This window comes from Clarias gariepinus, chromosome 13, assembly GCF_024256425.1.
Source record: "Clarias gariepinus isolate MV-2021 ecotype Netherlands chromosome 13, CGAR_prim_01v2, whole genome shotgun sequence".
In the NCBI taxonomy this organism is placed as follows: Eukaryota; Metazoa; Chordata; class Actinopteri; order Siluriformes; family Clariidae; genus Clarias; species Clarias gariepinus.
The window spans coordinates 24,227,030-24,251,183 of record NC_071112.1 but is presented as its reverse complement, the minus strand read 5'-3'; the positions used below and the strand labels follow the sequence as shown (position 1 = coordinate 24,251,183).

The window sequence follows — 24,154 nt, the reverse complement described above, 5'->3', positions numbered from 1 at the left end:
GAATAATGGTAATAATCAGGGAGACATCAGTGAGAACATCCACTTTGCTGGTCTGAGCACCCTGTCAGAAAAGAATTATCTGGCCCTGCAGCCTTCCATGGGTTGATGCTGCAGATTTGACGATGCAATTAGCGTTGATCATTGATCCGAATCATTACTGATCCAATAAATATGTTTGGGTTTGTTAAATAATTACAACAAATTACTGCTTAACGCCGCCACATGGCTACCTCATTACACCATCGTCTAAAAAAAGATGAAGCATTTCAAAAGTCAAACCAGTTGGACAAATCAGCCAAAGCTCTAGTTCATTATACAGCTGACAAAGAATATGTGTTGTGCCTGCAAACCTTACCATATGGAGATGGTCCAGTGTTGTCACACATGATAGAAGAAAGGATTGAGAAGGCACTGGGCTTCTGTGCAGGAAACATTTACTTGCAATTTAACAAAAAAAGGGTCAGAGATAATGTTTGGGATTAACTGGTTCTATGGATGGACGTTTACAATCAGAACTGGCCACAAGCCAGGAGACGAAACCAGTGCCAAAGACGCAGGGCACAGGAGTGGGCAGTCATCCTAACAGCATACAGTAAAAGTACAAGGTGACATGTTAAAGCAAGGGGGTTGACAATGCATGATAGGGAAGATGGATGACCCACCTCAGCAAGAAAGAAATGCTCTGTCAAATATGTACATAAATGGTGCTTGAAAGTATGGCGGAGAAACATAGATCAGTCATACATGTCATACCGTCAGAGGTGGCTGAAAGTGAGTGTGCAAGATGGATGTGTGCTTTGGGATATGAAAGTGATCCAAGAAGGAAGGAAGGAAGATCATATTGAAATTGGTATACCACACACACCCAAGAATAAAAGGCCTAGCACGCTCATATACATATGGTGCACATAAACAGATATTGACATTAAACATGAAATGCAGTCCTTTAAGTCATGTAAAAAATATATATTCTCCAGCCCAGATCCCTCCACACTCATAAGAGTGACCTGAGATGCCATGGAACAGACTTCACATGGATAAAGTAGGCGTGTCATAGTGAGGATATTGCTTTATGGATGTGTATCCAACCACCAAAACAATGAGTCAGGCAAACATCAAAAAGCTCAGATAGTGCTTCAGCACACATAGCTTGCCAAAGATGCTTTAATAATGCAATCAAGCTTAAAAGCAAAAGTGCTGAGTTCAAGATGTTACTGAAGTAGAATGGCATTCAAAATCGGACATCTTCTTATCACTTGCTTCAAACAACCTAGCAAACAAAGCAGTGCAAATGTTCAAAGAAAGGACAGAAAGGGTGAAATGTGACACCTTAAAGACAGGAATAGCCAGATTCCTGTTGAACTACAGAAGTACACCACAGGCAACAGCTGGTTTATAAAATGTCATGTTCAGGAAAATACATTCCACACTGCATCTCCTGCTGCCAGAAGTAAAGGCCAAAATCCATAAGAATCAACTCAAGCATTAAACAACAATATGACGCACACAGCAAGTGGCAGAGTTTTTTCCCCATTCCCTTTGGCAATTGTATGTGAAAAATCACAGCTCATAGTCGTAGTGGATATCAGCAATCATTGAGGAGAGCACTGGACCCTTATTGTATACAGAACAGACAGGTTGATGGACACATGTCAAACAAATTAGGTGTCATAACAACAGTTAGTGACATTATAATGGTTAAGGGGACCACAGAGCATATCAGCCTACAAAGTCAAGGACACTCAGCCGAGGCCTCGCTTGAGGTCTGTCATCACCACTCCAACCAGTGAGAGAGTGACTGTTTCTGATGGAGTTCCTGAACAGGGATTACTGACATACAGCTGGGAATGAGTACAGAGCCTCCAACTGTACTATGCCTTTCCATGAAAGGTTGGGGTGTGGGGGTCCTTCAGGCTCTTTCTTACCTTAAAAACACAGTGTAGTAATACTAAGATCCCTCAAAAATAAACAAATATGCACTTGCTGGAATTAATTGAATAGTTAAATAATTAATTATTAATGCAGATATCATTTTCATATTTGCTTTTGGTGACAGCATGTGAATGTTTAATGCATGATTTTATTTTTTGTGCCCAATACCAGATTAGACTTGACCTTGACTCGGCCTTATAAAGTTAATTAAAATTGTGAATGAACATGGATAGGTTGAGCTTATATACTCTATATACAAAGGGACACAGCCACAATACCAGGAACCTTATAAACACATACTACATGAAATTAGGGAACACCAATTAGCATGTCTTTGGACTGCGGGAGGAAACCCACCAAGCACGGGGAGAACATGCAAACTCCATGCACTCAGAGGTGGGAATGGAACCCAGACCCTGGAGGTGTAAGGCGAGACACAGCTGTAAGGCGACAGTGCTAACCACTAAGCCACCCTGCCACTACTGGATGTTATACCATGATAATATATTCACCTGCAGTACTCACCAACACAGACACACAACTGTGATGGGCACTTCTGTAACCGATGGGGCATAATGACCTGCATCACATTGTGTCATCATTGTTTAAAAGTCATGTTACAACACACTAAATTTTAGAGATTTCTTTTTTTATTACCAAACAAGCCATACTTTTTCTCCCAAATCATCAGGCTCTTTCTGTAGTGGTTTGTTAGGGTTACGAGCTAAACAAAAGTTAATCACTAAAGTTGGGGTTACACTAATAGTGTCCATATTCTATATAATGTCTCTCATTTGTCCTTTAACGATGGCGGATGTGGCCAAGAGAAGCTGTAAGACATTGTCATGAAGCATGCAGTCATGCTGTTTGGAAGTCATGCGGTTTTGTGCAAACTGTGCTGTTTGTTGTTGCTAACTGATAATTTTGCTGATGAAGCAATTAGATGATAGAAACATTGCGACAATTTTTTTTTAAGTTGGTAAAATGGTCATTCACATTGTGTGTGTGTGTGTGTGTGTGTGTTCCAGTGTGCAGTTCTATTTTCTGTTCACACACAACCTGTTGACTGATCAGGAGTTACTATCAGTAGACTATTCACATCACTATTGGGAGATGTTACTGTGATGATGTAATTATTCCTCTAGGTTGTTTGCTCATGTGTTTTCTTTTTTAAAAAAAAATCACCTCCTACAATTGAGGACCAGTGAGAGTCATCTCCTTTAAGCACTTTGTAGAAACATTTTCTCCTAACATGTTGTATATTAACTGTATCTGATTCAAAAGGGATAGAAAAATTAATGACTGTTCCGTTATAAAAGACTGACTCAAACCATGCAGTAGCAGTGATCTGTATTCAGTGTGTTTTTTGCTTACTAAACATTTCTGTCTGGCTGTCCTTTCAAACATCTTCATCCACATGGTTACATTTGTCTGTCATTGTAATATTTGCCAGCTGTGTGATTTTTTTTTTATTTGTTCCATTTGGCATGTGTGTCAGCTCTTACATAATCTTTCCTTTGTTATCAAGCATTCTAAGATCTGTGTTTCACACACTAGGGTGATCAGTTTCAGGGATGATGCTGTGTGAGACCTTGGGGTGAGGATAATGAATAAAACAAGGAGCGTAGCCACATCCTTATGTGCAGGCTTCTCATATGACTGCTCTAATACCTGGCCCACACGTCTCCTGTAACTTCTGCATTTGTACACTCACTATTTGCCCCTCACTCTTTTAAGTTCTGATTTATTTAGTTATTTTTTTAGATAGCCTACCATGAATGACTCATTTATGCATGATTGCGTTGTCTGGCTTTTTTTTTGGCCTAGCACTTATTGTTCTAATGACATTCCAAAGTCTGCTTTTTGACCCTTGTCTGCCTTCTTGACCTCTTCCCAGACAGCACATATACGTACGTATCACCGACGGCGTGCTCAGAGCGGCACATCTGACAAGCATTGACGGATCTTCTGATGTGTAGTGCTCTATTTTCCCAGCTCATTAAACATCTTAGCTAGGTTGACTTCGGGTCAGCCTACTACCTGAGGCTACTACTGCACATTTGTTTGGGAAGGCTGATTTATGCTTTTGCGTCACAATTGCAGAAGCATAAATCAGGGCTTTTAATGAAACAGGGCCTACGGTGTTGTTCGCATTTACACTTGTGCGCTGATGTCATTCTGCAGTAACACAGCCACTAGTTGGCAGTGGGGTTTCTATGCCACCGGGGGTGTCCTTTTTGCCACTCTTTGTTGAGTTTATTTTGAAATGGGTTGAAATTCATTAATGTTATATTTTCTCAAATAAAACACTAAAAAACAGTATTTCTCCCAGAGTGCCAATCCATTGCAGGATACACACTACGGGCAATTTGGGAATGGCAATTAGCATAATTCATAATCCGGAGAACCTGGACGAAACTCACTAAGCACAGGGAGAGAATGCAAACTCCATTCACACCCGAGGTGGGAATCAAACCCAGACAATGGAGGTGCAAGGCGACAGTGCTAACCACTAAGCCAATCATATTAACCTACTGTAAATGTAATGGTATGATTAAGTATGACTATATTGCATCAATGCAGGCAGTGAGGCAGAACAAACTAAAGGTATATACAGTATATCAATTATATTAACAGATTTTGGAACATTAATAAGCCTTAAGTTTCTGTACTCACTCCACAGGTAAGTAAGGTCAAAATCTGTTATTACATTCAATCACAACCTTGAATTTAATTCAGTTCAATTCAATTTTATTTGTATAGCGCTTTTAACAATTGTCACTATTGCACCGCAGCTTTATGCAATCAGAAGAAAATTATGGAAATTTGTATGAAATGTGAAAAATGTGTATGAATCAAAATGATTAGACAGTCCCTGATGAGCAAGCCGAGAGCGACGATGGCAAGGAAAATTCCTACAGGAATTTACATTCATGTGTTTGGATGGAATTGTCAGTAACATCAGATAGGCTGCAGGAAATGGCATTTTGGAAAGATAATTCTAACCACGTCAGGAAAGAACGTAGAACTCCAAACACAAAAGCAGATATGTTCATAAATGGCAAGTAGCTTGTGAATGCAGATTCATTAGTCTGTAAATAAATATAAAATTCAATATTTCTGTGTATATTCTGTGTAATATTATCCGGTACAGGGAGCCTGGAGTCTATCCAAGGGGGCTTGTGGCGGAGTACCTCTTGGACAGGGTGCCACTCCATTGCAGGTAGCTTTGTGTTCCCTATAGCATAAGAACCTAACAGACAAAGATAAAAAAAAAAAAGTTAAACAATTAATGTTACAGTGGTGAAGTGACTTAAGACTTTGCTTCTTAAAGAATTTTGCTCATTACTTTTTTTTCCCTTTTGCAGGATGTCAGGAGGAGAATCTGGACTGCGTGCTGTCTCGGCCAGACAGTGATGTTTACTGTTTACTGTTCCTCTGTTTGCTGTTTCTGTGTTCCTTCTTGTACTGGAGTTCTTCCTGGTGGACCAGTCTGACATTTGTTTTTTTTTTACTTGAATCATGTCTCTTCATTAAACACATGAAATTAGAAAGCTATTTTTGGATGTCAATATTGTTTTTTCCCCTTAGAAAGTAAAATATTTGCAGTCTGAAAGGTTTGACCAAAACAAATAAAGTTTGTATTTAACAAATCCTATCTGCAATGTATTTCGATTAAATGCCCACATCTTTGTGACATATTGCCAATTAGCAAATGTTCTCCATGTGACGTCTTGCTGATGTAATTTGATATGTCTTGGAGACATCGGCCAGACATATGCGTGCTGTTAGGGTCTGGGGATTATGTAATTTTGGATTTGTCTGCCTTCATTTTGTTTTGTACTCTTCTGTTTTTCTGACCCTGAACTGTGTTTTTCACTCCGCTAATTTCTTTTTGCTAAGGAATCCCTGTTCTGTGCCTGAGAACACCTTTGTATGCAGTAGATATAAAAGCTTTACACAACCATGTTACAATTGTAGGGCTTATTGGTAAGAAAATCACACAATCTAAGCTTGCGTGTATGAATATGTGCTAACTTTCACTATTAAGCTGTTGATTTTTATTTTTACCAAATTAACTTTATCAAACATTTTAGTGATCTCCCTTAATGATTTTTTACTAACCCAATGTTGATGTTTAGCATCGTTCCAGATTTTGATAATGTGATGAAGTGTTCTTAACCCAGTTCCTATAATTTCAGTTTTTTTTTGTGCCTTCTTGGTCTTATTCAAAACTTTTCTATGCTTTTCTATGCTTTTGCTTCCTATAATTAAAGTCAGACCGAAATTAACTCCCCCGCCATGTGTACGCATGCACCCACCTTCACATGTACACATTATCGAATTGGAGGGGGCAGGGTGTCTTAGCGGTGTTGATTTACAGAGTGTTGAACTACTGTGTTCTCCTTCGGCTTCTATTTCACCTTCTACCTTACTCTATTTCCTTGTTATATTTAAACTGCCTTCTGCTTTCCTGCTTCTGGGTTCCATGCAGCCCACACATGGGCAGTGAGCCAAAACAAATAAACCAGCAGCATGCTGCTTAACAAGGGCATGTTAAGGGTCAGGGCGAAGCTCAGCAGGAGGAGACCAGGAGGTGACAGAAGGGAGGGACTCAGTCACGCAATCACATCAGTTGCCCCAACTGGCTCCAGCCTTGTCACGCAGGAGTGAAGCCCCTCCAACAAAGCCCATTACTATTATGGGCAAGTGATAATCACATAATTTAGCTCACTATTTCAATGACTTGCCTGCTTTCTTCTCCTAATAAGGCCATTAAATAGTAGTTTCCTCACTTAGAAGGATCTTAAGTATATCATCTACAATAAGTGACCCTTTTCTAGACTTAATAGCAGGGTAAAAAAAAAAAAACTAAAACAATTTGTGTCAGTTTTTCATATCAACAGGTCGTAGAAAGTGTAATAATTGATTTATTGTGTACTATCCATTTAATGTACAACCTGAATAGAAATAAAGTAAAATTTAAACTAAAAGGCTGCTTAAAGGCTGTTCTTTGCCACATTTAAAGTAATGAGTTAATACCAAAACACAATAGACATAATAGAGACGAAAGCCCAGACATTTGGGGATAGAAGGAGAGAGAATAATCAGATGCATGTATTGTAATAGTTGGCCTCCACAAAGTAATGTTTTATCTGGACAAAAGTCTATTGGCTTGGATCTGTCCAATGGGCTGGTTCTGGTGCTGCCCTTTTAGTGAAATCAGTCAATGTGCTAGTGATGTCTGAATAATTAGGTATCAACTTATATATAATAGCCAGATAACCTAAGAAACTGTCTTACCCTCTTTTAGGTTCTGGGCCTCATAGAAGTCACAGTTGCCACGCTTTTATTATTTTGCACCCAACTGCACACTTCTTTGGATTGATTATAAGTACCGCTGACCTCAGGGATCTCAGGACAGCTTGGAAAGAGGTTGCAGATACTGCTGACAGTAATTGCTGTGAATTATACAAATGACTAAATGGGCAATGGCTTTGGCTGCTGATACCCCTTTGTAAGAGGAAGCCAAACAAAAGCAAACCACACCTAGCTAATTGAGCAGTTCATCCCTTTGGGCAGTTGGCTAGGCATAACATTTTTATACTGCTTAAACTATGCACAAGTCATCACAGAACTAATTAACCTTGGGAAACAAGACCACTGGGCTCGTCCCGTTGCTGTGCAACCTCTCAATTAGCCTGAAGTTCACCCTGAACCCCTACTTTTGTGCTCCAGTTATAGTTTGGTATGGGTTTGCTGAAATATTGCATAGAGGCACTGCTTCCAAGTATAGTGTTGCATATTCTAAATAGCATTAATACAAAGCGATCCCCATGTGTGGTCCAATCTAATGGGCGGGTAAGGTCCAAACCAATTCTCTTAAAAGGAACCTTAATCAGAGGGAGAGCGCATTACATTTGTGACATTTCCCAAGCAGCAGACCCCTGGACCACCCTAGATACTCTTGCCTTCAGCACTTTAACATACCGCCCTAATGACCACCATTTACAAAATCCAAATTTGGTCATATGTGTCAGCATCCTGTGCCAGTGTTGTTTTGCCAGTGCTAAGTATGATTTCTTTTTACGGGAATAAAGAAATTAGCTATGTTTAGAGTCCTTCTCTCTTAATTACCTTTAGCATCTAGACAGTGTAGTATCTATGCAGTGATCTGATATAAACCTCTAGGGATTTTTGTGTTCTATTAAAACAAACCTCCTGATCAGTGTTGGATGTAACGCGTTACATAGTAGATACCCATATCTCACCTATGCAGTTTGACTATGTGAGGACCGATGTGCAAAAAGATGGAAGCGTAATCACAGCGGCAAAACTTAAATCATAATGAACCGTACTTATGGCCACAGCGCGAAATCGCGTAGGTGAGATATTAGTAGTTAACAAATTATGGGCCAAACTTTGCTAAGTGATGATGGTAGAATAATTATACAAGTCTAACTAAAACAACACGCATGAGGAATCACAATGCAATTATTCACAAACACAATTATTTTCTGCAATGGAAAAGTACTCAAACTAGTTACTTTTATCAGAAAATAACTCTGTAATGTACCAGATTACTTTTTAAAGACAGTATTTTTTTAATGTAATCAGTTACTTTAAAAAGTAACATCCCCAACACTTCTCCTGATCCTACAAGCACTGGGACAAATCAATCACGCAAATGATATTTTTATACCAAGTATAGTTGGCGAAGGCATTGGCACCATTGGCAGCGTATTAAAAAAAATCTTAATCTATTTAATTCTTGCAGGGGGGATAAGCAATGGTATGCAAACTTTTACATTTCTTATTTGTAACTCATTTTGCCAACAATCCCCCTAACCAACACCCCCAACCCCACCCCCACCACCACCACCCTGCCACCTCCAAGTATGTGTTATTTTGTGCAGTATTATCCCAGATATTAGGTCAATTTCTGTTCCAAATTATTATCCTCTATTCCTCTATTAGAAATATAATTTTTACTAAACCTGTCACTTAGAAGCTACTTTGGCCTTAATGTCCTTTGTAAACACAGCCCCATGAGGTTTACAACAGCATAATCTGCATTGGAAAGGGTAGTAAATATTAGATGTGATACATTCAACATATGTACAACAGTAGACCATGCAGAATATTGGCAGGCTTTTCTATGAACACATGTTTTGGTGGAGTGGGGTGGGTGGACAGTTGAAGATGATTAATGTTTGGAGTGAGTGGGAACAGAGTTCCAGCTTCTTTGACAATGTTGCACAGCTTCATGACACAAGTGGAGCATTCACCCAAAATAAAACTAAATCTTTGACTGTGATAATTGTGTTTTTTTTACGTAAAGATGCTTGTGGTGTGCCACTAAGCTGTGCGGTAATTGGTGGTTCTGTAAATATACTTCAGCAAATGCCACCCACATTTGTCACTCTTTCATGTCTGTACTTAAATGTGCATCAATACATTGGTCAGCAATTTCAATAAATGAGAGTAACTACAATGATGCACATCATCAGTGAGCATTCACTCTACCAACAATAATCAACAAAATTCTTTATAATGTGGAAACATAGGGATTTGTGGACAAACTGAACTGAAATCGGTCTAAGTAGAAAAAGAGAAAATAAGATGTCAGAGATTTAGCATAACCCAGCATCTCTTTCACCAAAGCTGACCGAATTCAGAAGTTAAGATAGAATTTCAGTTCCAGTTTTACAAGCTCAGGAGCACAATTGTACATGGATTGTATTGCAGTGACTACCTTCACCCAGTCTTGGCACCCTGTGGCCCTTTTGGGCATTTACTGTACTTAACTGTTTGCTAACTTTTGTTAGCACTGCGTTCACTATGCAACACTGTGAAGTGCACTTTATTGAAGTGCAATGTTCGCAAAAATTGTTCACTTTGTAATCAGTCAAACTCTCATAATTGAAACAAGGAAGACTAATCATGCTTTTACTGGACCCATTACAAGGTATAGGGAAATAATGTAGACTATAGAAGCACTTTGAAGGTAAATTAATTGTTTTAATTCTTTCACCTGCCTTTACCATTTGGGGTACTAGTATTGACATTGCATGAAATGTCACCTCTTCCAATGCTATGGCTAGCTTCACAGACAGGAAATTTGGAGGATATGTTTCATTTAACTGGTGCCAAAGTGAAATTTTATTTAACTCATTTGCACCCTCCAATAAGACATGGAAATTTAATTAAATTATCAAAGATAGCCATAATGGAAAAATGAAAGAACCTGAATACAATGAAGGAACAACCCCTCCTCTTTTGACCAGATACTGAACTGTAAATACTGTATATAGGACAAAATGAACAATAGCATTTCTGTTCTTTTGTTTTTTTCACAAAAAGTTTTGCTTATATTCAGTCACTCAGCACCACTCTAGCCTGAACACTGTTAATGACTTACAAAAAATAGCACACATTCTTGAGTTTAACAGCACAAACAAAGCCCAAGTAAACAAGACTATTTTACTGTGAATTGCAAGTTAATGAGGTGCTGATCTCTTACTAATGTCTATGGTCATGTCTTGGTAAAACAAAAAGGAGCAAAGTACTGTAGTACAGGTAATTTAGTATCCATGTACCCACAAGGCTTCATTTATCATATCAGGATAATCTAAGATCACATTATTATTATTATTATTATTATTATTATTATTATTATTAATAATACACTATACACTGTATGGTCAAAATTATGCAGATGCCTAACCATAACACTCATACTGTATGTGCTCATTCCAAACCCAAGGTCATCAACACAGACCTGGTCCCACTATTTGCTAATAATCTCACATGGCTGTGAGAATGTGTGTTCATTTAGCCTAGGAGCATGAGTAAGACAGTAAACTGATGTCAAATTGAGGAAGCCAAAATTCTTCCTAATGTGTTAAATGGGATTGAGGGCTGAATCCTAGACAGGTCACTAACATTTTCCTCACAGACCTTTTCAAATCATGTCTTTATAGACCATGCTTTGTACACAGGGTCATTTTGAAACTGATTTGGGGTTCTTTAGTTCCATTGAGGGTAAATCTTTCCTTGAGCATCCTATGCAATTGTATGCTTCCAACTTTGTGATTTGATGATTGCCCACATACTGTACAAGTAAATGTGATGGCCAGGTGTCCACATATAGAAAGATTTTTACCAGACAGCTGTTTATTGTAGTAAACTGAAATATTTACCATAGTTATGAATTAGTAATTTACCATAATCTGAAGTTAACTGTATTATTTACTATAGTAGTTTACTACAAGTTGTAGTAAACTAAAGTTCTTACTATATTAATTTACTATAATTTGTAGTTAACTGTAATTTAATTTACTACAAGGTGTAGTAAAGTATGGAATTTACTATAGTCATTACTACACACTGCAGTAAACTGTGGTATTTACTATAACGGTGTTTTTTTCCATGGGTATGTAACAACAGTTATACTGTACCCACTTTAAATAAATTCCAAAAACATTCAAATAAATTCTAAAGGTAAGAGAATCTGCTCAGTAGGCTTGGCACTCACCAATGTCCATCCAATACCATATTGTGAGATTTTTTACTACTATGAAATAATTCATATGGCATTGGATAATTTAATAATAATAATAACAACAACACTTATTTTAAAACATTTTAACCGGCTAACTGTTATTTTAAAAGTTTTAAACTGGAAGATTTCTTGCAAGAACAGTATTGTCAAATACCTTGCACTAAAAACCCATTAAGCACCATGATAAAACTGGCTCTCATGAAGACCAATATCAAGAAATTATACACCTAAGACACACAAAGAGTGCAATAACACCAAAGCCTGTGTAAGTCCACCAAGAATGATAAGATTGATCACTTGCTGCTTTGTGTAGTTCTCAAATCAGAACACTTAATTAAGTTACATTCTCTCTGATTGGCTATTGTACAGTATGATGAGTTAAACTCTGAGAAATCAGGGTCATCTGGAAGCCATTTCTCTGAGTAGTGTTTGTTCTCCTCCCCCTCCCTCTTCTCTCTCCATCCCATTTTAATCTCTTGGCAGAATCTCCTCCCCCAGCTCCCCAGGGAGGTTAGAGCCCAGTGACCAGAAGCAGCACACGCTATAGACCTCCATGGCACGCAAACTCATCCCTGCACGCGAGAACAACTCTCAGGAGCAAAAGTATAGATATTGATGCAGGATGCTTCTACACTGTGGAAATTGGACTATAGGGAAAATGTGAAACCTCCCCCGAAATGACAATTAACAATGATTTCCTGCATTGTTGTAGGCATTACATTGTTGTACATTGCTTCATTTGCCTGGTATGGTAATCCAATAATTTAGAAAAAGAGATGGCATATAAAAAATTATATTTTTATGTAGAACTGAGATTGGACTTGATCTGGAAGCATAAAAATTTAATGCCAGGACACGCAACATGCATTTTTCTTCAGCGGACTGTAGAAAAATGTTATCGTTAGCTGTATTTTGTAACATGGGTTTTGCTGAACTGTTCTCTACAATGCAGATTAATCTAAGATGAGAATGCCAAGTAACACAGAGAAAGAATTCTAGGTTATTTGCCAACACACATAATGCATACTAACTACTGAATTATGGCTAAATCAAAAGAAAACCAATGCTGTCGTACCATATTAGTTAGTACTGTATGGAGGTAAATAGTTTGGGGTCATGATCGAAGTAGAAAAATAGCTATAATTTGGTGTAAATCCAGAACTTCAACATGAGATTGTATTTTAATAATCAGATTAATTTATTGTGCCACTGAGCACTACTGTACTCAGGGCGAGACCATGGGTTGAATGTCCCGAGCTTTATCCAAGGCTCTGAGCAGCTTTGTCACTGATAGATACAGGTATGTTCATCATTTGATCTTCAGTCACTTTTAATTCTATTCAGACAAAGAGGAGAGCATGCATACCTTTAAAAAGATACAGTAGTAGGGCCACAGTTAACCTAATCCAGAAGCAAATAAAACCTTGCCAAAAAAGCCCAGTCACATAAAGAGGACACAGTCTGTATAATAATCATATTGGATCACAATGATGTAATATGATTACAGTTTGGTTTTTGCTTATACTACAGATGCAATTATAATATCAAATTATTCTTGTTTTTGAATCCTATTAAACTCGCAAGGTAGGTGATTTAAACCATACCAAGTCAAATTTAAAATAATTCTTAGCATGTAAGCATTATTAAATTAAAAGTCTTCAATACAAGAACTTTTGATCCAACTCACAGAATGAAAATGCTTTAAACATTTTTCCATTCAAAATGGACATCACCTATAATAGTTCAGGTAAAAATTCATCATTTTAATTACCAGTTCATTTTAAACGACCGATGCTGTAATCTTTGTATTGTTCCTACAGTGAAACACAGATCCTACATTTGTTTTCTAGCCCAAAATGTCTCTTTTTTGTTGTCCATTTTCTGTAATTCTGACTTGATAGTTGTGGCACTGTCCTGTAGTGTATACACTCCTATTACATGAAAGTAAAATGCAGGGTGTCCATGCAGCATACGCTGACATACATCAAGGGAAAGAAATCAGACCTAACTAAAACTCAAGATCAAACCAGGAACCTGGGGAATCACTTGTGAAAGTAGGCATGGAAGTTCTACATTTATGTGTAAAAACATCCAGTGCAACAACAAGTTGTAAGAAAATTTCAACTCAATTCTGATTTATTTATTCTGTATATATCTTTATATTGGCTTCAGGGTTTTTTCTACTTTTATTTCACTAGTTTACCATACTTATACTGCCAGCACATACCAAAAAAAAATTCAGTAATTTCAGTACATACTGTATAGGGGTAACATTGGTATTTTACATTCTAGGTGCTATAGGAACTTTGGGGGTTGACTGTACTGTAAATCATAATTATCAGGGCCCGGTTTCTCGAAAGCTTCTTATCGCTAAGTAGTTCTTAAGTTGTACCTTAACCTCTCTCTTAACGTTATGGCGCATTTCCCGAAACGTTCTTATGCTAAGTATCTCTTAGCTAAGTCACACGTTCGTAAGGTTGGTCTGGACCAACCTTAACTCATTCTTAGCGTAGTTTCAGCTCAGGACGCTAGTCGGCGCCACTGAGCAGCAGTCTTTATAAATCAGCGGCGTATGGAAGCACATTATGGCACGTTATCAAAGTTATATTAATGATGGAATATACTTTAGACATGCTTATAAATTTTATTTTATTTAATATTAGAACTAATAAAGTGACTTTTAATTAGCCTATTTCATAATGTGACTAATGCATTAAAATTGGCAATCACTTTTAATATTGAACAGGTGGCGAACAAGTTGGCAGCGATACAGCGTGGTGTTGTGTTAAGCTGAAGACGGCGCCGTCCGCGGAGCCGTGTGGTTCATGTACATCTTTCCTTTAAGGAAAACTTCAGCCCTTTTTTTATTTTGCCTGAGGTGGATATTAAAAAAAAAAAAAAAAAGTTTCGCCTTCCAAGGTTACATATTATGGAGCTTCTTGACCTGCTCAGACCTGCACTTGCCAGGCCAACGCGTCGTACTTACACTATACGTCCCGATGTCCATCTGCTCGCTGCTTTTAGTTTAAAATATGTTCCATTGATTATTAACAATCATTCGTGACTGAATGGACTTTTCTTTCAACACGTTTTATTTTATGATGAAATTAGATTTAGTTTAATTAAATTCTCATTTAATTAAATGAGAAAATAAACATGGGAGTTTCAAACCCCGCATCCATTCATTTTTCTGAGTGATTATAATGCTTTATATCCCTATCTCACCTGCGCGGTCTCGCGCTGTGGCCGTTAGTAGGGTTCATCATGATTCAGAGCGAGTTTTTGCGCTGTGATTACGTTTCCATCTTTCCATGTGAAAAATTAAACAGGTTTAATTAAACGCGGAACGTTAAAGCAACGTCGCGGGCAATCGCGGCAGCTCACGGTGCCTAACATCGCATCTCCCCGTGAGTCAAGCCGTATACAGTAGGTGAGATAGGGGTATTAGGCACCGTGAGCCGCCTCTAGTGCCTGCCCGACGTTCCGCGAAGATCTACAAGGTCCGCGAGCTTCCGCATGTTAAACATGTTTATTTTTTTTTGCGTGGTAAGATGGAAACGTAATCACGGCACCAAAACTCGCGCTGAATCATGATGAACTGCACTTACAGCCACCGCGCGAAACCGTGTAGGTGAGATAGGGGTATTAACCTCCACTCTGTCATCTCTTCGTATTCATTCCATAGTGCGCTATACAACCTCAACCACTGACATGCTTCACGTTGTTTCTGAGGCTGGTGAAGAGTGTTGTCAGCTGTTTGTCAATCAACTATGATTGTACTGTATACTCGGTTCGTTTCACCGCCACAGGTTACATGAAAATATAAGCGACAGTTTGGTGATTTAATTTATAAATTTGTCTATTATCGCATGCTATTGATAAGTTAACACATGTCGAAATAAACGCTATTAAAACAATTTAGTGCCATGTTTAATTTGCATAGAAAGTGCCGTCTTTCTTAACGCTGTCATGCAAAAGGAGTCAAAAATCGATTCCTGAGCAACCGATGTCAGCTAATTCAGGACCTTCACTGTAGACAGCGCCTTGTAACGTCGGACGTACTGTACAGTAAGAGGCAGCGACTTAAGAAGACTCCTAAGGGACAGTTCGAGAAACACACTAAGAAAAGTTATCACATAACGTAAGATATATCTTAAGAGTCTTCTTAGCGCGCGAATAGTGTGCGTTATCGAAAAACCGGGCCCTGATTGACCCTGATTAGCAAGTTGAAGGCAGTGGTGGCAAGGAATAACTCCCTGAGATGGCAATAGAAAGAAACCTTGAAAGGAACCAGAATCAACAGGGAACCCATCCTCATTTGGGTGAAGACTTCACCAAAAATTAGAAAATAAATACATTTTATGGTTACAATTTTAATGGCTACATGAAACTACTGCATTTTCTCAGTTGGATTTAGAAAACTAGTGATGGCATGGGTCATTGAAAAGTAAAGTATGGTATAAACAAAACTATATATATATATATATATATATATATATAATGTATTGCACAAAAAAATACCATAATAACAAATATTAGGACCACCAAAAAACACCTGGAACAGTCTGGAATCCGTGGACATCACTAAATGTTGCATTTCCTTCGCTTGAGCTGCTTTGCCAGGCTTTTACTTTAGATGCCTTCAACTGCTGAATATTTGTGGAACTTCTTGCCTTCAGTTTTGTCTTCAAAATCAACAAAATCAAAGGCATGCTCAATTAAGTTGAGGTCAAATAAATAACTTGGCCCTTTAAGAACATTCCATTTCCTTGCCTTGGGTTGATTTCACAGTGCGTCATGGGCCCCTACTCATCTGTGCTGAAGCATGGGCCTGTTTTGCAGCATTTAACTGAATCTTTTCAGAAAGAAATACTGTATATGGCTTTAGAATTCATCCTGCTACTTCAATCAGCAGTCATAGTCAATGAATACTTGTGATACAGTTCTATTGACAGACATTCAAGCCCATGCCATAACACTGTCCCCACCATGTTTGTGGTGCCGGAGGTAGCTCAGTGGTTGAGCCTTGGATTATGGTTCAGAAGATCCCAGGTTCAAACCCCACAACCATTAAGTTGCCACTGTTGGGCCATTGAGCAAGGCCCATTTTGTTAAATTGTAGACTTGATATACCTACCTCCTTGACCAAGTGCTTGCCTAGGTTAAACAGTTTTTCGTCACTAAGTTGAGAAAAACCATTTAGTTGTTTCCTGTGGTCTTTAATGACTTTTGATGTTTCTGAGCTTACCAGGGAATTATTATTTTTTTAGCAATCTGGCTTTTGTTTTTATGTAGACGATAAAGATTTTGTTATTATTACAATGGGTCTGTTTCATTTTATTTTATTTTTTTGGACTGCTGATGGCCTCACTTGCATCGTTTTTCGATACAACAACAGACCTTTTATGTGGCCATCCAATCGCTTATGATTTAGTTTACAATTACTCTTGATCCTGTGAAATTGTAGGAACATCGTAAAAAATGACTATAATTTCCTAAATGGTTAATGACAAACAGTGTTTTAGTTAAATCTGCTAAAAGTACCCTTTACTTAAATGTTCAATCAAATCTTGCCTCATTTCACATCCATTGGGGTGGTGTACCGAGGCAAATATATCTAATTATGTCAATGTTAAAATCATATGAACCTTACTGTAGTCATTTAATACAATTTATTATGATTTTAATAGATTATGCAACATACCTTCAGTAGGCATTATCATTCACTCACTCACTCATCTTCTATACCGCTTTATCCTGTATTCAGGGTTGCAGGAGGCTTAGGGCCAATTAGCCTAACCTGCATATCTTTGGACTGTGCATATCTTTGGACCCCACCAAGCATGGGGAGAACATGCAAACTCCATGCACACAGAGACAGGAATCAAGCCTGGCCGGGAATCAAACCCGGACCCTGAGGGTGCTGAAAAATGAAAGATGAAGATGAAAAATGAAGTCATTGTTATGCTTTTGTCGGAATCAGGAGAGATTCTGACAATAATTGTCATTGTAATCCACACTGGTGTTTTAAATTTTTAATTGTTAATAGCATTGTATAGCATAGTACTGCATGATATAAAGATTGAAATCAGTCAGTGGTGTAAGTAACTCACAGTAGCTCAGTGAGATGTGGAAACGGGACTAGTAAACCATAATTAGCTCCAGAGCTGGACCGGCTGTGTCCACCATGCGACCTGTCTGAATACGTCAAGGTTTTACACCCCTCACCCCCCCCCCCTCCCTTTTTCTGCTACCTCAGTAGAGTCAGCCTGGGGTTAGATCCCATTTTTCACAGCCAGACTACAGGGGATAATCACCGGCAAACATGGCAGCCACATGGCAGACATATGCATGTGTGTGCACACATTCACGCATGAGACGTCTGGCTCTCATTAGTCTTGATGGCAACATAAGAGGCCGTGTGTGCACAGAGTGGGAATTGAGAAGAAGGGTGTTATGCTACTTTGGAGGATTCCCCAGAAAAGATAGGGTCTTGTGCCAGCAGGAAACACTAGATGAAAAAACAGCTGTTTATCTTTTAGATAGAGGAAATACTATTTGCCCATACAGAAAGAGCCATGAAAGATTTCATATTTCACTTAATTCTAAATTTATGTCTGGATTAGCTTTAAGCAACAACAACGATAATAATAATAATAATAATAATAATAATAATAATAATAATCATCATCATCATCATAATCATCATCATTAATAATCATAATCATCATAAATTAATAATGAAAATTTAAAATTTAATACAAATATTTCACTCATCTTTCAGTTTCCTCCATCAATTCCCAAACAGTTTTTTTTTTTCAAAGCAGATAATCCTGATAAATGTTGACATGATCATTACTGGTTTGCAACAATTTTTACATAGGTGGTGCGTGCCAAAGTAACATTCATACGAATGCCAGGACTCAGGGTTTTTTTTTTCAGCAGCACATTACTCAGCCCCTTCTGGCTCGCTTTCTTCACATAGTGCATCATGGTGCTATTTTTGCCCCAGGTAACTCACACACACTGTTCACATAATGTATTCATTATACCAGGTCACCTTCTTTTATTGCTCCATGGTCCTTTTTAATGCTCATGTACCCAGTGTAAGGTCAGCATGGACCTTATGAATTCTATATGGATATGCAGCACTATATGCAGGATATAACATATGTGTGTGCTAATACCTTTACCACATAGCAATCATTACCTTTAGCTATAAAATCTGCTACACAAGATTTTTTGTGAAATGTCATAGCGCTGGACTTCAGTCTTCATGTGCATCAGTGAGCTTGGGTACCCATGACCCTGGTGGCAGTATACTACAGTAGTTGGACCAGTTTTGTTAGGGACTAAACACTGCATACTGGAAAAAAAACCTCAAGAGGTTATGTTTAGAAATGCACTGACCCAGTTATCTAGCCATTGCAACCTGTCACTTGTTAAAGTTGTGCAGAACCTTACACCTGCCAATTTGTGCTTCTTCCAACACATCAACTTAATGGGCTGAATTGGTTTCACTTGATGCCTAATATATTTTATCCCTTGTTATTATTCCTATTTCTGTCAGTGCTTTTAAAGTTATTGCTTGTTGGTGTATATACACACACAAAATAGCATGTTAAAGCTTTTACAAATTAATGATTTTGTTAACGCAGTGATGGTGTTAAGAAACAGAGGTGTTCTGTTTCTACTGTATACTTACAATGTAAAATTTTAAATAGTTATTTGCACTTTCATAGCAAAGAGATCAGAAATTAAAATTAATAACACACTTTCTCTGACACTCTCATACACACACTTAATTACTTTAGTGAAAGGGGCTGATTTTTTAAAGATTATTAGATCTCTGTTACTCTAAACTCCTTTGTTCACTCTGTTAATGTTTTAGTATCCACAATTACAGCCATTAACTCCCTACAAAAATAAACTCTACAGCTGGTGAGGAACTAGAAACACAAATTGTGTGTGTGTGTGTAGTCATTCATTAATGTCCTACACCACTTATATCCTAAGAGACTCTGGGCATGAGGCTGGGTACACCCTGGGCAGTATGCCAATCCATCACACACAGAGAGAGAGAGACAGAGAGAGAGAGAATGTTATTCGTTTATATTTTATTTTTATTGATATTATTTGCCTGTGATTGTTAATGCTTAGACATTGAAACAGATGCTGTTGTGGTATCCATGGCATTGTGTGATGTAAACACCCCTGCAATCTTTGCAAACTGTGGATGGATTTATATGCATAAGCTACATAAACGTGATCAAACCCATGACGAAATGTCGATCTGTGAATCATTTCTCACAGATGGTTGCACGTGTACAGCATATGCAATTTTGCAGTGCTTTTGTTTTTTTGTAATTGATAGAATATTTTAAGACTAAATACGTTTTGCCTGTTTCTTACCAATGCGCAGACAATTTTAGCAGACTTTATATAGAGTGTGTGTGTTTGGAGATCTGTAACTCGATTTCTTCATAATGACAAAAAAAAAAAGTGTGGGCAAAACGAGAGTTTTTAATATGAAAGATAAGATAATCAGGAAAAATGTGTGAAGGCATTATTATTATTATACAGAATGGCTTTTAGGGTTTAATAATGTTTGATCTTCGCTTTGTCTTTGATCTTAAAAGAGATATTTAAAAAAAAAAGGAACGCAACACTTACAGTACATCTTGTTTTATGTAAACAACAGTCAGAGTGATGAATTCACACAAGATCCGTCCAGCTGCATTATGAATCTGTTAAATCCACAACTTTAATTTTACAGTGTGTAAGGAACAGGTTAAAAGAATAAAACCTTAGCATTGTAAACATTTGCGGCAGGTATATTGCTAAAAATGAAGCGACTGCACACACAGCATTTTTATCCTATAAAGCACTGAGATGTTTATTTTATATAAATCGGTGTGTCGAAAATATGAGCGAAACAAACCGTGTGGGCATTTCGGACGGAAAACTTCCCTCAGTTCCAGTCTGATTTTAAGCAAAGTACCTAAAATCTTCCAAACGGACACAGACACGGAAAGTTAGTCTTTCAAATATCCCGTCGCAGTCCACGAGGAGCATCACGGCTTCCCGCCATCGCCTCCTCTGCGCTTGTGCGCGACCGTTGAGAGAGGCAGCTGTTCAGGCGCATGGGAGGAGTGAAGAGAACCGCATGGAGCCCGGCCCCTGTGCTGGAGACATATATAACACACACTGAGTGACTATCCACCAGAGTAACTTCCAGTGACTGGAAATCGGGACATAGGGAATATTCCCAATATTGTCTTAAATATTGAAAAGACATCCTCAACACACAGAAACTCAGTTCAGGTGATTTTTTATTTTATTCCCTCACTGAGAACAGGAAAAAAGGAGAAAGATTTCATCCACTGTGAGTTTTTTTTTTTTTTTTTACTTTAAATTTCTTTAAATTTTTGCTTTCCTAAACAACCCACTGAGGAGTCATGTTTTGAAACATCAACCTTTTTTTTTTGTAATATCCAACTAAGAATTGAAACTTCACAGCAGAATCAAGAAATGGCGTTATCAGAGAATGAGTTTGACATGAAGGGAAGCAGCATTATAAAGGAGTGGACTGGACAAGTCCAACCAGCTCTCATGATTTCCTTCATTTTTCTCTTCTGCCTGGAGGCTTGTCTGTGGATGCGCAACCTTGCCCTCAAAAAAAGGCTGCCAGGGCCCTTTGCATGGCCGTTAGTAGGCAATGCCATGCAACTAGGCCAGATGCCCCACATTACCTTCTCCAGGCTTGCAAAGAAATATGGCAATGTCTACCAGATCCGACTGGGCTGCAATGACATAGTGGTGCTAAATGGATACACAGCCATACGACAAGCTCTCATACAACATGGCACAGAGTTTGCAGGACGACCAAACTTTGTCTCCTTTCAAAATATATCAGGTGGGAAAAGTATGGCATTCAGCAGTTACAGCGAACAATGGAAAGCACATCGGAGAATAGCTCAATCTACATTGAGGGCTTTCTCATCTGCAAACAGGCAGACCAGGAAGGCCTTTGAAAAACATATTGTGGCAGAGACCATGGATATGGTTCAGAGCTTTCTTGCACTGAGTGCTGATAGATGTTATTTCAATCCAGCACATGAATTGAAAGTTGCTGCTGCTAACGTCATTTGTGCTCTTTGCTTTGGAAAGCGTTACGGGCATGATGACCCAGAGTTCAGGGCACTTCTGGGCAGGGTAGATAAGTTTGGAGAGACGGTTGGCGCTGGGAGCTTGATAGATGTCATGCCTTGGCTTCAGTCTTTCCCGAACCCGGTGCGAAGTGTTTACCAGAACTTCAAGAATATCAATAAGGAGTTCTTTGCTTATGTGAAAGACAAAGTAGTCCAGCACAGAGACACATATGACCCCGATGTAACCCGAGACATAAGTGATGCAATCATTAGTGTGATTGAACATGGAAAAAATCATATGTTGACTAAAGACTTTGTGGAGGGAACTGTGACAGATCTCATTGGAGCAGGGCAGGATACTGTATCTACAGTTATGCAATGGATGTTGCTGCTCTTAGTGAAGTACCCAGCCATGCAGACCAAACTCCAGGAGCAGATTGATAAAGCGGTTGGCCGTGACAGACTGCCTTCAATGGAGGACAAGATCAACTTGGCCTACCTGGATGCTTTCATCTATGAGACTATGCGCTACACCAGCTTTGTGCCTGTCACAATCCCCCACTCCACCACCACAGACGTCACCATAGAAGGCTTCCACATCCCCAAAGATACAGTGGTATTCATCAACCAGTGGTCTGTGAACCATGACCCACAGAAGTGGCAAGACCCCCACATCTTCAATCCATCAAGATTCCTGGATGAAAATGGAGCCCTTAACAAAGACCTGACTAGCAGTGTAATGATCTTTTCCACAGGGAAGAGGAGATGTATTGGTGACCAGATTGCAAAAACGGAGATCTTCCTGTTCTTGGCCATTCTGCTGCATCAGTGCACATTTAAAAGTAACCCCTCTCAAACTCTCACTATGGAGTGCTCATATGGGTTAGCATTAAAGCCTGTCGCATTTACAGTTACAGCCAAGCTAAGAGGGAAACTCCTTGACCTTGTGTCACCAGCATAAATTAAAGGATGACTTAACTTTTTTAATGTTTTAAACTGAACAAAGACTAATTCATTTTTAAATAACCTTTATATAACAGTGAGTAATAATAAACAAGCGCTGAATGCTGTTGTATATTTAATATTTAATGAATATTTACACATTTTTAGGAAGGTGAATATTAGATCAATGGAATAAGCCATTGTAATGTCTTCATCTTATTTCTGGCTATATAGTAAAACAAATGGCATAACATTTTACATTCTGTATTCATAATTCTGTGTCTAAACAATATAAGCTATAGGAATATTTTTTATCAAGAAATGCAAAATTGTAACCATTAAAGTACAAAGTACAATGTTACCTATTGTTGATTTTTAGAAAACTTCTTTGATAGCTTAAGTTTTCTCTTTTTGATTTACTGTATGTGATTTGAAGAAAATACTGTGTATGTATATAATTTACCCAAACTTGTATAAAACATAAATTATGGGTCCTCATTACTGATACATTTCAGGTATTTTAAATATCAATCATACATCTTATATGTAAAGCCATCTACTGTATCCAGATAAATAAATAGTGTGACAATGTGTAAGTAGTAAAAAAGTTATTATCCTAATCTAATGGTTACCATAGAGTAAGACATTGCATCACTGGGATAAATTAAAATGTTTGTTTAAAATGAAAACAAATTGTTTTGTGGCTCTTACCAAGATTTTTCATAAGATATCTTGACCAAATTGACCTGCTTTTTTATTTCCAAATCCTGATTTTTATATTACACCTGTCATTACAGCACAACCAACACAGGCTTCCAGGAAATTACTCATGATGAAAGATCTTGTAATAACACTTTTTTTTAAAGTGCTGCTGCAAACTATGCCATTAATTATAAATTGCATGTATTGAGAAATCCTTTCAGCTGTTTGAAGGGCAGAAAATAAAAATATTTAAAATGTCAAAGCAAGCAGGAATATAAATTATGTGTTTTTTTCCAGTTTTTATACTAACTGAAAATAAGCTAATTTTGAAGTGAATTAAATAAAAGTACAAGTTAAAACACTACTGTATGCAACAATGTTCCTCTGTTCTTGTCATAGTATATATATTTAAAGGCTCCTGTTTCACTTATTATCAGGTAAGTTGAGCATCGAGCAACAGATTCATCAGGATTCCGGGGCTAAACATACAGTAAGCAAGCAGTTAATCCCCCAAAAAAACTGTATAGTCTATCATACTATAATATTCTACAGTATCTTAATAATTCTGGCACAGAGAGGGAGAGAGAGAGAGAGACTTAATTGACTATTATTCAACTAATAATACCTTTTACATATCTTTATAAATATTCCCATGTCAAATACAGAAAGTGAAAAAAAACTGGAGTAGATTTGTAGATAAATCCCAGATTAAGGTGTGATGCCCAGGATGCACCCCACATCTACTGCATGTTTAACCATTTTGCTACATTTAGGCATTTGGCAGACCCTCTTATCCAGAGTGACTTACTTTTTTTTTATTATCTCATTATACATCTAAGCAGTTGAGGGTTAAGGGCCTTGC

At 38.0% G+C, this 24,154-nt stretch overlaps 1 protein-coding gene across 1 annotated transcript; it reads left to right on the top strand.

The window, feature by feature from the left end:
* The first annotated feature begins 20,746 nt into the window (after positions 1 to 20,746).
* LOC128536340 (cytochrome P450 1B1) lies at positions 20,747 to 23,181 on the top strand. The gene has a single exon (XM_053510557.1). The coding sequence runs from the start codon at positions 21,029 to 21,031 to the stop codon at positions 22,607 to 22,609; it is 1,581 nt and encodes a 526-aa protein (XP_053366532.1). The 5' UTR covers positions 20,747 to 21,028; the 3' UTR covers positions 22,610 to 23,181.
* The last annotated feature ends 973 nt before the right edge of the window (positions 23,182 to 24,154 follow it).

Excerpts from the sequence above, each read along its gene's own strand:
- LOC128536340 (XM_053510557.1), top strand. The coding sequence starts at position 21,029 with ATGGCGTTATCAGAGAATGAGTTTGACATGAAGGGAAGCAGCATTATA.